The sequence below is a fragment of the Salmo salar genome, chromosome 16 (assembly GCF_965601325.2).
Source record: "Salmo salar chromosome 16, fSalSal1, whole genome shotgun sequence".
Classification (NCBI taxonomy): domain Eukaryota; kingdom Metazoa; phylum Chordata; class Actinopteri; order Salmoniformes; family Salmonidae; genus Salmo; species Salmo salar.
In genome coordinates, this window is record NC_138306.1 from 71193505 (window position 1) to 71208529 (window position 15025).

Genomic DNA, 15025 nt, shown 5'->3' on the forward strand with positions numbered 1-15025 from the left:
TCTTGCTCTTTTGCACCCCAGTATCTCTACTTGCACATCATCATCTGCACATCTATCACTCCAGTATTAATGCTAAATTGTAATTATTTTGCCTCTATGGACTATTTATTGCCTACCTCCCTACATTTGCACACACTGTACATAGATTTTTCTATTTTTCTTTTCTATTGTGTTATTGACTGTACGTTTGTTTATGTGGAAGAAAATATAAAGTCATTGCCTGACCTGTCCAAGATGGTGGACGAGAGAGGCAAGATACACACTTGTGTATAGCCGATAAGTCCTGACCTCATGTGTCTTTCCAGAAAATCCCCACAATCTATCTTGCCTTTATACCACAGTTCCACTCAACAACTGCTAAGTAAGGAATCAATATTTCACGGAGACAGCTGAAGCTCAGACCTCTCCAAACAATAGAATAATAGATGCCCATCAGGCAATGACCTTGCATTATTCATTCTCTCCTCTCCAAGTAATACACATCGCACACAAGGATGCAACTTTTACCAAACTTCAGATAAGTGAATCTCAACATTCATCTTCCCTATCGACAAAACCTCTGCGGCGATGTCTGGTGTTTCAGGCCATCTACGACCACCAGCCTACCCAGTAGACTGAGTGGGAGGCCTTTGAAAAACATCACAACTTGGAAAAGATTTCTTGTGAATCTTATTTATTCATTGTAACAATAGATTTGGAGTGGCATACAACTACAGATTTTGCATCCATGCCAAAGATGCACAGTGGACCACGGGTTAAGATTTGAAGGTACCTCAAAATACATTCCGCTCGTCTCTTCAAGTGGGATTAATTGAACTTTTTTTTTTAATATGCAATTTGGTATGGCTCTAAAAATATGTGCAACCGTTAAACTCGTCTAAGTAGAGCAGATCTGTGTCTCTCCCTTCAATCAAAAGTAGCTCAACAAGAACATCAGCATAGCATCCTCATTAATATGAGAACGCGTTATCTTAATTAGAAATGGACTAGTTATATAGTACGGCAGTCAATCTGAGCGAGTGTTGAGCCTCGACATCCAAAGTCATCAAGCAGAACAAGTGAGTTTGTCACGTTTGTCGTAGGAAGGAGACCAAGGCGCAGCGTGCGTATCGTTCCACATCTTTATCTATATGTGAAACTATGCAATACATACAATAAACTATAAAAAAAAATGTAAAAAACGTGACGAAGAGGTACAACATGCACTAACTCAAAATAATCTCCCACAAACACTAGTGGGAAAAACACCAACTTAAATATGATCCCCAATTAGAGACAACGATGACCAGCTGCCTCTAATTGGGAATCATACGAAAACCCTAACCTAGAAAAAAGAACCTAGAACACAACGTAGAAAATTTTAACTAGACAAAAAACCAACATAGAAAAAAGAAACTAGAACCAAACATAGAAATAAATAAACTAGACAAAACCCCCCAGTCACGCCCTGACCTACTCTACCATAGAAAAATACGAGCTCTCTATGGTCAGGACGTGACAGAGTTGTTCTGTAAAGAGGAAGAGCGAGGGAAAGACAGAGAACATATCACCTGTTGGGACTATATTGAGTAGTATAGAGTTAAAAGTCAAGTTTGTTCAATCATTTCAACCTGTTACCTGCACAACTGATGTCAAATTTGTCTGTGTTTTGAGAAAAACATACATTAGTGACTATACTTATGGCTTGTCTGTATAGCGTACGATAGCTGATCCTTAAACGATTTGCCTGCTGCTATCTGCTGTGCAAAGTGAGTTCTCACAGTAAATGGTGCATACCACTCCCAGCAGTCTTTTTACAGACAGGCTCACTGAGAAGGAGGTACAGTGAGAGAGAGGACAGAGGAATGTGGAGGAGAGCCAAAGGTTCTGCTTTTCTATTACTGCTCATAGGGCCGAGGCCAAATTCACGTCGGCCACCTCTCTGCCCCTGCTCTCACATGCTCAGGAATGTTCAGTGAATGGTTTACATTGTGCGTGTGTGTGTGTGTGTGTGTGTGTATAGGCCCAAGATGACCCTGCCTGTACTCAGAGTCTTCTCTTCAGCAAATACACAGCCTACTTATCATCAGGGCTTCTGCTTCAGCATAATTACTACCTGCTCTGAGAGCCTATAGTTATGTGGTTAAAGGCGGTCGTGCCCAGAACAGTCTCTACACTCTTCGAAAAAAAGGTTACATCTAGAACCTAAAAGGGTTCTTTGGCTGTCCCCATAAGAGAACCCTTTTGGAACCCTTTTTTCTAAGAGTGTATAGTGTAGTTTAGCTTTGCCCTATAGACACACACTGAGGCAAGATCAGGTTTGACTAACTGCAAGGTCAGCAGGAGGTACCACATTGTCCTCCAAAGCAGTCCTGTCATTTGTAATTATCTATGTTCCCTTTTAAATGATATGTTACTTGCCAGAGAGTTGTGGTTTAAATGTTTCTTACGCCTCTAAAAACAACCATCTCTCAACGTATTCTAAAAATGTTTGGAGAACAAAGCTACTACTGCGAGTTCAATGAAGAAGGGGAGGGAATGTGTTGATGGTCTATCTTAAATCCATGCAGACATAAGAGAGATTTCTTTTACAACCATTTTGCACCTGCAATACAAATAATGACAGTTGAATTCAAAATTCCATGTTGAGTGACATCATTTCCGGTCAAGATGGTGACAAGTGATCCAGAACATCACTTCAGACGCCTCTGCTGTCCCACTGTTACTTACTTTCCACTGAACCGGTCATATAAACGAAGTTATGAAAAAACCTGCATCTTGAAACAACTGGTTTCCCTTCTCCTGAGGCATGCTTGGATTAATATGATCTCTGAAACAGTGTTGCCTCTCACCCCGGAGGTTACTAAGAGCAAGGGGAGCACAATCTGTCATAACATCTTATTCTTCCTGTGCTTCCCATGTGGGACTATACCGTCATTGCAGAACTCCCCTCACCTCCCCTGAAATAACAGAAAGGTGTTGTGAAGTCATGAAGTACACTACCAACCCTGGGGTAATATGCCTGCTGCTGTTTTTGCAGACGACGTGGTAAAAATGTGTGTACAATATGTTTTGACAGCTATTACATGTAATACAAAGCTTTGTTTTAGCAATATGAGTTTAGAATGGTATCAGATGGAGAGAGAACCCTTAACAGCCCTCAACATATTACATAGATTTTATCTATATGCTTTTTAATATCCTGAGTGAAATGTATGTGCCTTATCGTGGCTGTCCGGAAGCTAGCCTGGGTGCGAGAGGAGAGGAGAGGACGGCTTATCAAACGTCATTTCACGGAGCTTATTGAAACCTAGTAACCTGGGGATATTTAGTTGATACTCAGCACACATTCTCCCTACGGTTCAATGGTGAATGATGCATTTATTGGAGCCAGGTGATGGGGCATAGAATGTTGCAGGATGTTTTTAATTACCATTTAAACAGATAGCTGACTGTACCTGTCTCTAGTTACCCTGACCTTCCTGTGCCCATACACTTCCATTCGCTCATATGTCAACATAGGTATGCGAAACATTTCACTGAGTATGTCTTCACGTAAGGGCTGCATCCCAAATGGCAGCCTATTCCCTATATAGTGCACTACTTTTTACCAAGGTCCATAGGGAACAGCCCACTATATAGGGAATGGGCTGCCATTTGAGACGCACCCATGTAGTCACAGTTCTTATAGGAGAGAAACAATCTGTCTGTCTCAGGTCTGTTGGCACCACGAGCCAAACTGTCTCCATTTGGTTCGCTGCCAGTGCAGCTAAAATGGAAAAAAGGACAGCTTACTCATAACAGTCTGTTCGCTCTGCATGCAAACATCTGGACAAATGAGTTGCGTTAGAGTTGCAAGCCCTTTATTTCACGGATGTAGTTGATGTATTGATTTAATGGGTTTTGACTGTTGGATGGCATGTCCTTTTCACATTGTCCGACTTGATTAACCCATGGTGAAAATGTCACGTGAGACATTCCATTACTGTAGATTAACATCATATTAAGGTCATACACGACACATGTATGTGTTGACATATACTTACAGTACATGAATGTATGTACATGTTTGTAAAAACCCAGAGCACCGGCTCTACAATCACAGGCGAGAATTACTCCATAAACTAAATGAATAGGGGCATTGGTAGTAGGACAAATTTCACCTTTGCAAACGACATGCAGACACTTCACGAAGGGCAGATCCCAGCTGTAACACATGACATTGGCAGTTGGCATAGTGTTTGCATTGGGGGATGTTAGTTAGCGCCATACTCCCTGCCAGAAATAACAATCTCCTGGCGGGCATCTCCCTGCTGCTGCCTCGCTGGAGGGACCATTCAACCTAATTGTCACAATCAAAACAAAACAGGAAATTGCACTCAGCCAGTCAGAAGCAGCAAGGCTGTCGCCTAGGAAACCAATGGTGCAGTGAAACAGAAAGACACTGTATGTGCCCCTGATGTGACGCGGTGCTTATCAAGTTGGCTTATCACATCTGTTCATCCAACAGAATACATGGGAACACCCTTGAGAGTGTCAAGATGATTGAGGAATGTTCTCGATCATTTGTTTCCTCTACGATATCATGCTGGCATGCTTCATAGATTTGACTGTGAACCGGAATGGTGTAGAGGAGAGATTGGCTGCGTCACTATTTGTCTTTGTGAGAGGTATTGACGTGTTGAAAACACTGAACTGTCTGTACAAACAGCTAACACACAGCTCAGACATCTTCCACATCAAGTAACTCATGCGAAGCCGTAAAATCCGATAAAAAACCCGGAATAAAACAACACCTCACGGCACAACGTGACAGCAACGCGGGGGCTAACACACAGCTCAGACACCCGTGCAATACATGCCACCAGTGGTCTCTTCCCAGTCCCCAAGTCAGAACAGACTCTGGGAAATGTGCAGTACTTCGTAGAACTCTTTTCCACATCAAGTAACTCAATTTAAAATCCAATTAAAAAATAAAATAAAATAAAACAACTCCTCACGGCACAATGCGAACTGTGAAGAGACCCACACACAAACACAAACACACACGAATACACACACACACATTGTAATGTTATGTTATTGTGGATTTTATATAGTAATTTGTAATAATAGAGTAATAATGTAATAATATCTTGTATGTTGTATTGATTTATTTAATGATGTAGGCTGCTGTTGTGTTTTGTTCTGATGTAGTTCTAATCCTGTTCAGAACCCAGGAATAGTAGCTGCTGCTTTGGTAGCAGCTAATGGAGATCCTAATAAATACTAAATACTGGCATGATTGTTGCAAAATGCAAAAATAGCTGCATAACTTTGTTTTTTTAACTTCAATTTTTGATCATCAAGTTGCATAGTTGCATCTGAATGTTCCAGATCTGTTTACGTATACTTTGGCTATCAACAATGGCTGCCAGAGACAACTACACTTTGCAGCTCTGGGCTTCTTCCAAACATCTAACAGTTCTTCATTCTCTCTGTTTCAGTACAGTAAATGGATTGGGAAGGCTAAAGGAGGTTTGAGGGTTATACCTCCACTTCCTCATTTCAGCACTTACTGGTAACATCCATCATACAGCGCCAAGCTCTGGAAATCACCTCCAAGGAAAACGTGACCATGATGACCAAGGTCTGAAGTCACTATTGTCACGCGTCACGGCTGCTGACAGGGAGCGATCAACGACTGGGAAAGGATGTCAAGGGAACTCTGCATGACATACTGTATATGATCTATGTCTGTCATAGTTCTATGTCATCTGTCATAGTTCTATGTCATCTCATCTGTCATAGTTCTATGTCATATAGCATGTTGAGCGTTTGGGTGCTTTGTTTGTTTGCCACCTAGAAGAATGTCATTTATCATACTGTTTCTCAGAGGCACAATCTTGTCAGACCTACTGTATGATCCAGGTACACTAGATGTTGCCCCAACCTACTCTTACGATTGGAAGGTTAAAAATATATCTGACCTTAGAACAGTTCTTTAGGTCAAACTGAATCACTTCACTATGCTTATAAATGTTATCTGAATCAGAGTCAAATGACCAGGTACAGCAGATGTTTCCCCAACGTACTCTTACTATTGAGAGGTAAAATGCAAAAGTGACCTTAGATTAGTTTAAAGGTGTGAATCAAAGCCAAATTATATTATAACCCACTGAGCCAAAAACCAAGAGCTACACAGGATACTGTCCCACAACATTGATTGCACCCAGAACATTCAATATGTGTTCAGGTGAGAGAGACAGGAAGGACATACCTGAGTTGGCCTTTATTTTCAGCATGCTCACACCGGCCTGTTCTATACTGTAAGGGGCCCGCGGCAGGCTTTGATCGGACAAAGAGCAGGATATGGAACACATGTGCTTTCACATGGGGAGGGATCACAGCTGTTTCAAGGCTATCGGTGTTGAGTTGGCCTCTTAGACATCAAGGGAGTGTGTGTGTGAAGGGTAAGCAGGGTGTCTGTGTGTGTTGGGGGGTCACTGAATGGTTTGATGAGCATGAATACGATGTAAACCATATGCCATGGCTGTCTCAGTCACCCGATCTCAACTGAACATTTCTAGGAGATTCTGGAGCGGCGCCTGAGACAGCGTTTTTCACCACCATCAACAAAACACTAAATTATGGAATTTCTCATGGAAGAATGGTGTCACATTCCTCCAGTGGAATTTCAGACACTTGTAGAATCTATGCCAAAGCGCATTGAAGCTGTTCTGGTGGCTTGTGGTGGCCCAACGGCCTATTAAAACAGAAAAAGGAGTAAGGGAAGCGCTGCTAAGGTACACATTAGTAGATCTTGGTAGACAGAAGGTGCTCTTTGGTAACGGGGTAAATGGGTCATCAAAAAGAAAGGAGGACCGAGGCACTCTTCATGTAATTACATAAAATGCCTTTATTTGTATGGCATGTTCAATGGAAACAAAGTTAAAAAATTCTGTCGGGGTTTCACGTTGGTGTTTCCATGATTTTGACAGTACGTTGCTCCCTTTTCTCCCATTATCTTTTATTGTGCATGGGAGATGACCATTGATGTAGTTGAATGAGAACATTTAAGGTTTTTCTTTTCATATATTGTGGCAAACCTCTTCAAAGTGAGGAGCGTTTGTCACAAATTAAGTGGGAAACTGTCACCAAAGTCAGCCCAGAATGAAAGTTCTTTCGAACATGACAGTACCTGTGTGTTTGTTTCGCTGTCCTGGTCCACCCAGGCCACAGGTAAGGTCAAGGATAGCAGGGTTCGGTACACAAATCTGGTTCTCGGTAGGTCCAGGTCTAAACGCCAACAGGTAAGTCCAAAACAGTCCAGCTCGTACACGGTAAATCCAGCCAATGTAGATTGTCTCTTTCTCTATGGTTCATAGATCCTTCCTTCCCGCCCTCTCTCTCTCTTCCTGGTTTTTCTTGACCTTTTATCTGTGGGTCGGCTCCACCTTCTGAGGGTTCCCCTTGCTTCTGGGAATTGTAGTTTTGGCAGTCGGCCATTTTGTGATCTGTAGTTCTGATCGGGGTGGCCATTTTAGTGATCGGGCAGAACCCGTTTATTAGTTCTGCCCTCACATATCTGCCATTTATCACTCGACCCCCTTCTTTGCCACAATATATTGATGTGACATCAAAATACTGTCTAAAACATGGACACATTTTGTGTGTGTGTGTGTGTGTGTGTGTGTGTATGCGTGCACATTTGTGTATGTGCACACTTCTGCTCGTACGTGTGTGTGAATGTGTGTGTTTGCATGTGCGTCCACATGTACAGTACAGTATGTTAGCATCAGTGTGAACATGTGTAGTCCGTGTTTGCTCCGTATCCCCCGTGGACAATGTTACGGTCGGATGGAGCACTTTCCCTCCTCCTCTTCTTCCTCATCTTCCTCCACCTCTCCTCCTCTTCCTCCTGCTCTTCCTCCTCCCCTCCTTCCCCCTCCTTCTTCCTCCTTATCATCTTCCTCCTCCTCTTCCTCCTCCTTTCTCCTCTCCTTCCTCCTCCTCTTCTTCTTCCTCCTCCCCTCCTTCCTCCTCCTTCCCCCTCCTTCCTCCTTCTCCTCCCCTCCTTCCTCCTCTTCCTCCTCCTCCACCTCCCCTTCCTCCTTCCCTCCGGCTGCTAACAGAGCTAACAAAGCTCTGAATCGCCCATCTTCCATCCTACTTCCATCCCAGCCCCCCTGACGATGTGCCCATCCACTCTGGGCACTGTTGGCATCCGGTCAAATCAGAGTTCCTCCCTGTCCCAACCACCACAACCTCAAACATGATGCAGATGAGCCAGTGGTAAAACACATCTGGATGATTGTTTACTAAGTATTCCAGCATTCTTGATTCACAACTGTCTTAGGGTTGAATCAAAATGCTGGCTCAAGGTACACAGCGTTATGCAGGCTATTTAGTTCATGTGGAAAACGTTAGTGGGTCTCCGTGGCAAAAACACTAACAGAACACGAAAATCCATGATATTTAGCATTTTCTCACTGTGTGATAACAATGACAGAGGGATAATTGGGTCAGAAATCTTGATTATAAACAGACAGCTAGCTGCTGGTCCTTTTTGCTAATGAGGTCCTCCTGGGCTCAAACACCCTTCATTGCGCGACACATACACACACACACACGCATGCACGCACAAACACAAACACACAGTGATGGTGAGAAAAAGAAAAGTGACGGAGAGAAAAACATTAAGGATAAGAGGCTCATTAATGCATTGGGCACCATAACACGTGCAAACATTATGTTGAAAAATATATAGACATATGCTACATCTAACTAACACTAACACTCCAGTATATCAACGGTTTGTTGACCTCCCACAGCTCACACCAACCAACTGTTTACCCCCCTGCAGCAAGAAATCAAAGGCCAGTCGGCTTATTCTGTTAGGAGGCATGTCATCACGCTTAGAAAGAAAGCTGCTTTGTATTGGCTATATTTCTTTTCACGGTCCATGCAAAGGCTATTTAAAACAAAGCTGCTATCCAGAAAACAGACATGTCCTACGGGCCAAAAGAGACAAAAGACAAAAGAACCGGGCCTAATATTCACATCCCATTGGGCACACACTGGTTGAATCAAAGTCGTTTCCACTTCATTTCAATGAAATTACGTTGAACCAACGTGGAATAGACGTTGAATTGACGTCTGTGCCCAGTGGGATAGTCAAGCATCAGTCCCCATCGCTCTCGCGTTACTAAGGCAGATTGCAAAAAGGGAGTATTTTTTATATCACAGATACTGTAAGTAGTCAGCAGCATAGGGACGTTTCACGGTATCCTTTGGTGGGCTCATTTGAATAACTAGAACATTGAAATAAAACAGAAACAATGCATGGGCAAGCATTCAGATAACAGAGGAAAGCTTCTAAGGAGAAAAGTAATTGTGTGCCATTGTTTGGAGTCATTGTTTGAGCTTCGATCTTACTGGGCTTGTCGGTTTTTGGCCACAAAAGAGCTTTTGTTGTACAACTCCTTTCTAGTTGTGATAGATACCAAACAGTTCACATTACTTCTGGAGGCGGAGAAATACTCAGTGAGAATACAGAGTCAGTCAAACCTTCTCCCTGAAGGCACAGGGGTGTGTGTGTTCATCTCTTTGAAGAAGCGTACTTTCACTTGTTTTCTCTCTCTCCTCGGTCTCTCACAGTCCCCCTCTCTCTCTCTCTTTCTCTCTCTGTTCTCTCTACCTCTCTCTCTACCAGTCCCCCCCCAAATCTCTCCCTCCTTCCCTCCCTCTCTCCCACCAGGAGTGTTTTCCATGAAACAGCGTTGCGTGGGCAGGGTAGCAGAGCGGAGTCGGACCTCAGAGACAGAACAGAACCACTGACGAGCGTGTTCCTTCTCAGAACCAGAACCACTCCTCTTCCACTGGGCTAGGGATTGAGGTCAGCCTTGGGTCTGGCTCCAGAACCATCTGGTCCCCATGGTTCCACTTTGCAAGAGCCAAACCGGAGACAGAGGGAATTACTGTGGCCTGCATGCGATCATCTGCCTCCACTGTATCTGCTTGTTCTGCAACACTGACAATCTATTACAATACATGGTTAATGTCAGATGGACAAGGGCAAATAGCTACACCTCTCCATACCTGTAGAGTATGATCACTGCTTTCCATAGACTAAGATATCCACTGGAAACTAATAGAAAAATGTATCCCTCTCTTCAGTGGTTGATGTCAGTAAGATGTACTCATTGATAACTTGAGAAAAAAATATCCTATGGTCCTCAGAATAGTCAAGTAAATTGATTCATTATGTCTTGTATCCTTTCTCTCCTTGTGTCTGTGCTTACACCATGCTAAGGGGAAATTGAGCCCATATTGAGTAAGAACGGTAAGGCCTACCGCTGCCTTCTCGGAAAAAGGAGGGAAATATTCAGTGGTCTACAGATACACAGCGATTGGAATTCAGATTGGGTGAACCACAGACTTTAAAGGAAATACTTTAATCACATGCTTTGGCTGCTGGTTTGGATGCTGAACTAGAGGGGAATCTGAACAGTCCATGGGACACTGCACAATTGAATGTCAACTATCTTTGAGGAAGTCCGTTTTCAGATCATTATACACAGTCTGATTGCACAAATCAGAATGATTTTGTTTTATGGAAGCTATTTTCCACAGAAAGCTTAACATCCCTTTTAACTATTTTAAGCTAGGGGATTTTATTCATTTTCAAATGTTCAAAATACTTATAGTTGATGGTTTGCAAATCATTTCAGAAAATGACCTACAGAATAGCTTAATCAAATAGTAGACCATGTTTCGATGATGCTTTGAAGTCTGTGGAAAATCGTTGTCTTCTGACCACATCTCTCTGGCTGTACTTACACACCCGATTAGCAGGACATTACCGATTAAGATGTGGACAATGATCTCCTGGAAGTTCATTGTCAGCTCTGTTCTATGCCGTAAACAGATGTAGGACTTCTTCTGAGCTCAGTGGGAATTAAAGCCGCCAGCGTGGAACGTTCTCATCTCAGGTTTATAACATGGAGGTGTTGGTCTACACTCTTACCCTCCTCCCTTCCACAACTCTATCTTTCGCCCTCTCTCCACCTCCTCTCTTTTCATATTATTTTTCCTCTTTCAAGGTGAAGAATGATCAAATTGTCCAAATATATCCAAATTGTTTTAAGAACGTTGGGTGATGTGGATAATTTAGATATCTTTAGAATGACCTGTGGACAAGACGACTAAGCAAAAAGATCTAGGGTCCCCTCTTTCGGTTCTATACTGTTATTATTACACCGCCAAACATTCACACATCGTCGAAATCGAAATCGGTTATGTCGCCACTGGTAAAAGGTGTACAAGCTGTTAACCAACCAAGTACACGAAACACCTTCTTTCACGTTTAATTCCACCATGGCATATTTAAGACGACACACAATACAAAAGCACACATAAGATCAAAACTCGGGCCTTATACATGTGTTTGTAGATTGTTTTGGAGTAAAAACTGTTATTACATATGTTACAGTACTGAACAGACATAATAGTTATTAAAAAAATACAAAAAATCTTGGATGACAAGCTACAAAAAAAAATCATTGACAACCATAAAGCAATGTGGGGTATCAAATCATTTTCAAAGAGCATGGATCTATGGCATACTTGACTCCAAACACACAGACATTCAGAATAGTGCTTAGAAACACGAGCTGTTGAAAGCGTTTCTTATAAAAGTAAAGATGGGACGTGTTTTCGACAAGTACTGTCATTTTGTGGGACACTGCAAAGACATGTAGAAATGTGTGAATCCTTGTAAATAATTCCACTGTCTGTCACGCTTCAAATTCCTCTGACATGCGGACGGATTGAAACAAACATAACCACCCAAACTACCATTTAGAAAGTGTGCAATATTTGCCAGCAAATATCCACAAAACTGAGAAATGATTGGAGACTACTAATATATTAGGGAACAAAAAGCAACAGGTAAGTTATAGAGGCAGACAGTGCATGTAATGACAAAAGCAAGAGACGTGTTTGCTTTGTTGTTGAAAAGGAGGAATCAAAAAAGCTTTGGCAATTCCCAGAGTCCAGTAGAGTAAGTGCAAATATCTAGTAAAATCCCATATTAATCAGATAAATACAGTGAGAGGGAAAGCAATGAACCTGTCAGGCCAGCAATGAACCTGTCAGGCCAGCAATGAATTTGTCTTTTTAATCTGCTTCCAAAAATACTCCTATGCAGCCATAACCTTGATGTCAACCACCTAATGGAATGAGGGAGATCATTGAAATGAATTATGTCGATATGAGCTGGTACGATAAGCCATGCTGTAGCAGCCATGGTGAAGTGAAATCCAAAAGCTAAAAGAACAATCTTAACTACAGAATGAGAGAAAGCAGATGAGACTTTCTAGACACCCAAAAAACATTTGATGAAAAGAGAGCGTAAAGGAACTTTGGCACGTGGCACATTACTGTACTGATCGCAATAATAGTTTTCTTTTAAAACCCAACGTGGTTCAGTAAAGCTTTGACAGACGTTATCTTTTTAAACCGTGTTGAAACCCCACAACACAAACATTTAGACAGCCTGTACATTTTTTTCTTTAGCTAGGTCGACCTAAAATACATTAGAATGCTTATATACAAACTGTTGCAAAAACTGTACTGTGGGCTCTGTTACTTGGTGACTGACATTGAATAAAACTCTGTTCATACAAACTTGTACAATACTTATCGGGATATATTATCAGCAAGTAAATACTTTCTGAATATTTAGCAGCGATCACTAATATATGTGATGACTTCAGTAAATATATAAGGGTAGAGTTGGTCATGTAAATTGACTGTAGCTTATCAAATGTTGTCATAAACGTTAAACCGTCCTGTCTTTAAAAGTCACCTCTACATATTACATTCAGCTCAATTTAAACTGGGGCCTTATCGAAATGTGGACATGCAGTAATAACTGTGAATCAAATTGATAAACTTGACGTTTGAGGTATGTCTTGCTGACAGTTAATTTTGATCCTCTCAAACAGCTCAGAGAGAGTATTTAATAACAAGCAAAGGGGTCCCCAGGATACAACATCAATACATAGCAAACAGGAAACACTAGTGAATCCGTACCAAGTCCGTAGTATAGGCAGCAGCTGCACATGTAAACAACCCCATGGCGTCCATGTTTGGGGGGAAGGATGGAGGGGAGGACAGAGGGGAGGGATGGAGGGAGGGATGGCTAGCACTACCCCACGGTCTGATGGTCCAGCTTACACCAGTGTCTCTGGGAGTGTGTCTGCGTTTTCCGAGGACAGGAGTTGCCAGATCTGCCATCTATCCCTCTGCCAGTCCTGCCACTCCTGGCTCATGGGTACCATGCTGTACGTGGTGGGGGAGGCTGAGTTCTGTGGCACCGTTGGCCTCCCACCCTGCAGGGGGTGCTGGTGAGGGGGTGCTGCGGGGGAGGGGGAGACAGGCTGGGCTGGTTTAGAGGCAGCAGGGGAGAGCCTGGAGGACGAGCCGCCATACGGGGGAGGGGGAGGACGCCCTGAGAGGGCGGGACCCGAGTGGGCAGAGTTAGGGCTGGGGATAGCCTGGTGTCCAATGCCCTGGGGGAGGTCCTCTGCGCTGCTGGCTGCTGATTGGCTGTCGGGGTGCGGATGGAGTGGGGTCAAAGGGTTGAGGCTCAGCAGGAGGCGTGGCCGTCCCGCCTCGCCGTGAGGGCTGCTGCAGACCCTTGTCACAGGGGGGTGGGGCCTGCACTCGGCCACGCCCAGCGAGGTCTGTGTCCGTCGTACCACCTGCCTGGCATCGCCTTGGAGACAGTCAAGTCCTTCCTGGGAGCTGCGTGAGCTGCCTTCTGACATGTTGCTATGGGAACCTGGAGATACAAATGTCAATGGGAAAAGTCCGAAAATGAAGATAAGTAAAAGTCCAGAAATGTGATTGTTACATTTCAACAGCTTACCTGCATAAGGCTGGTCCTTCAGCCCTGGTTTCAGAGTGGAATGCCAGGCTCCCCAGATATTAGCATGCTCCTCTGACATATAGGACATAATGAACATGACTGTGTTTAGGGACCATCATACTCATCATCATCATCATCATTATCAAGATTATAATTATCATCCTCATCAAGATTATAATCATCATCAGCTCCACCACAATCATCATCATCGTCTTAATTATCACCACCACCACCACGATCATATCAACCACAGCTAAGTAAGACTGGACAGTAGTCTTCTCACCTTTTGAGACCCAGGGATTGGACCCATGGGGGTCCCGTGTCTGTCCTGCCACCTGCCTCACCAGGGTGTACTGTTCTGGGACATGAAAGAGCCTCTCTGACCCTGGGCTGGTCCCTTCCCCCGGGTGCTCAGACAGGATGGGGGAGTTGTTGTCATAGGGGGACAGCTCTCCACTGGAGACCTTGTTGGAGTCACTGGATGAGCGCCTCTCGCTCAGGGAGAAAGGATCTTCCGATCGCAACACGTCTGGACTCCTGTGGAGGGAGGGATGGATGAGGGAGAGAAAAGGATGGGTAGAGAGAATAAAAAGATATTGCCATAGAAAATGGGCTCTTCACTTTCTCTCAACAGACATGAACACCAGGCTAAGCAACTACTTTCCATGAGTACTCAAAAAGTGACTGTGATATGTGCCATGGAACCAATGTACTCACTGTGATGCCTTTCTCCTGAGCAGATAGTCTACCACATCAGGGTCAGTCTCCAGTAAACTCATTAGGACCTCATTCTGCAGGTCCGGGGGCACCTACACACAGATAACCACAGACATAACCAAACATGTACAGAAAAACTGTTTATGTATGTAATGGCAGATGATGGAGCACTAGGGGGTGCTATTGTCCAAGACAATCTCATGGTGAAAGTGAGTCTAACTTTTTCCATCTTCACATTTAGTGATCACAAGCCAATCAATACATGAACACATAGCATAACATTGAATACTATTAAATACCAGTCTATGGATCCATGTTTAGCAGGGAAGGGCAACTGGTGGCCCACGGGCTGCACCCTTTTGTAGGTCCGTGGACCAATTTCACACCAAAAAACAAACAGAAATAATTTTGGGG

At 43.4% G+C, this 15025-nt stretch overlaps 2 protein-coding genes across 4 annotated transcripts in view; both read right to left on the bottom strand.

Moving 5' to 3' along the window:
- Nucleotides 1-7378, bottom strand: part of LOC106574413 (E3 ubiquitin-protein ligase Midline-1) — an 80897-nt gene extending 73519 nt beyond the window's left edge. The window contains exon 1 of the mRNA XM_082962862.1: nt 7160-7378. The gene's annotated coding sequence lies outside the window, so the exon portion shown is untranslated. The remainder of the gene's footprint in view (nt 1-7159) is intronic.
- A 3933-nt stretch (nt 7379-11311) lies between these two features.
- LOC106574411 (rho GTPase-activating protein 6) overlaps nt 11312-15025 on the bottom strand; it is a 106788-nt gene continuing 103074 nt past the window's right edge. For 2 of the 3 annotated variants that reach the window (XM_045697643.2, XM_014150284.3), the window contains exons 10-13: nt 14612-14703; nt 14178-14431; nt 13895-13966; nt 11312-13807 (exon numbers count right to left, since the gene is read on the bottom strand). In XM_045697643.2, coding sequence (XP_045553599.2) covers nt 13197-13807; nt 13895-13966; nt 14178-14431; nt 14612-14703 — 1029 coding nt within the window. In that variant the 3' untranslated portion in view covers nt 11312-13196. The remainder of the gene's footprint in view (nt 13808-13894; nt 13967-14177; nt 14432-14611; nt 14704-15025) is intronic. The other variant, XM_045697644.2, reaches the window with a different exon arrangement.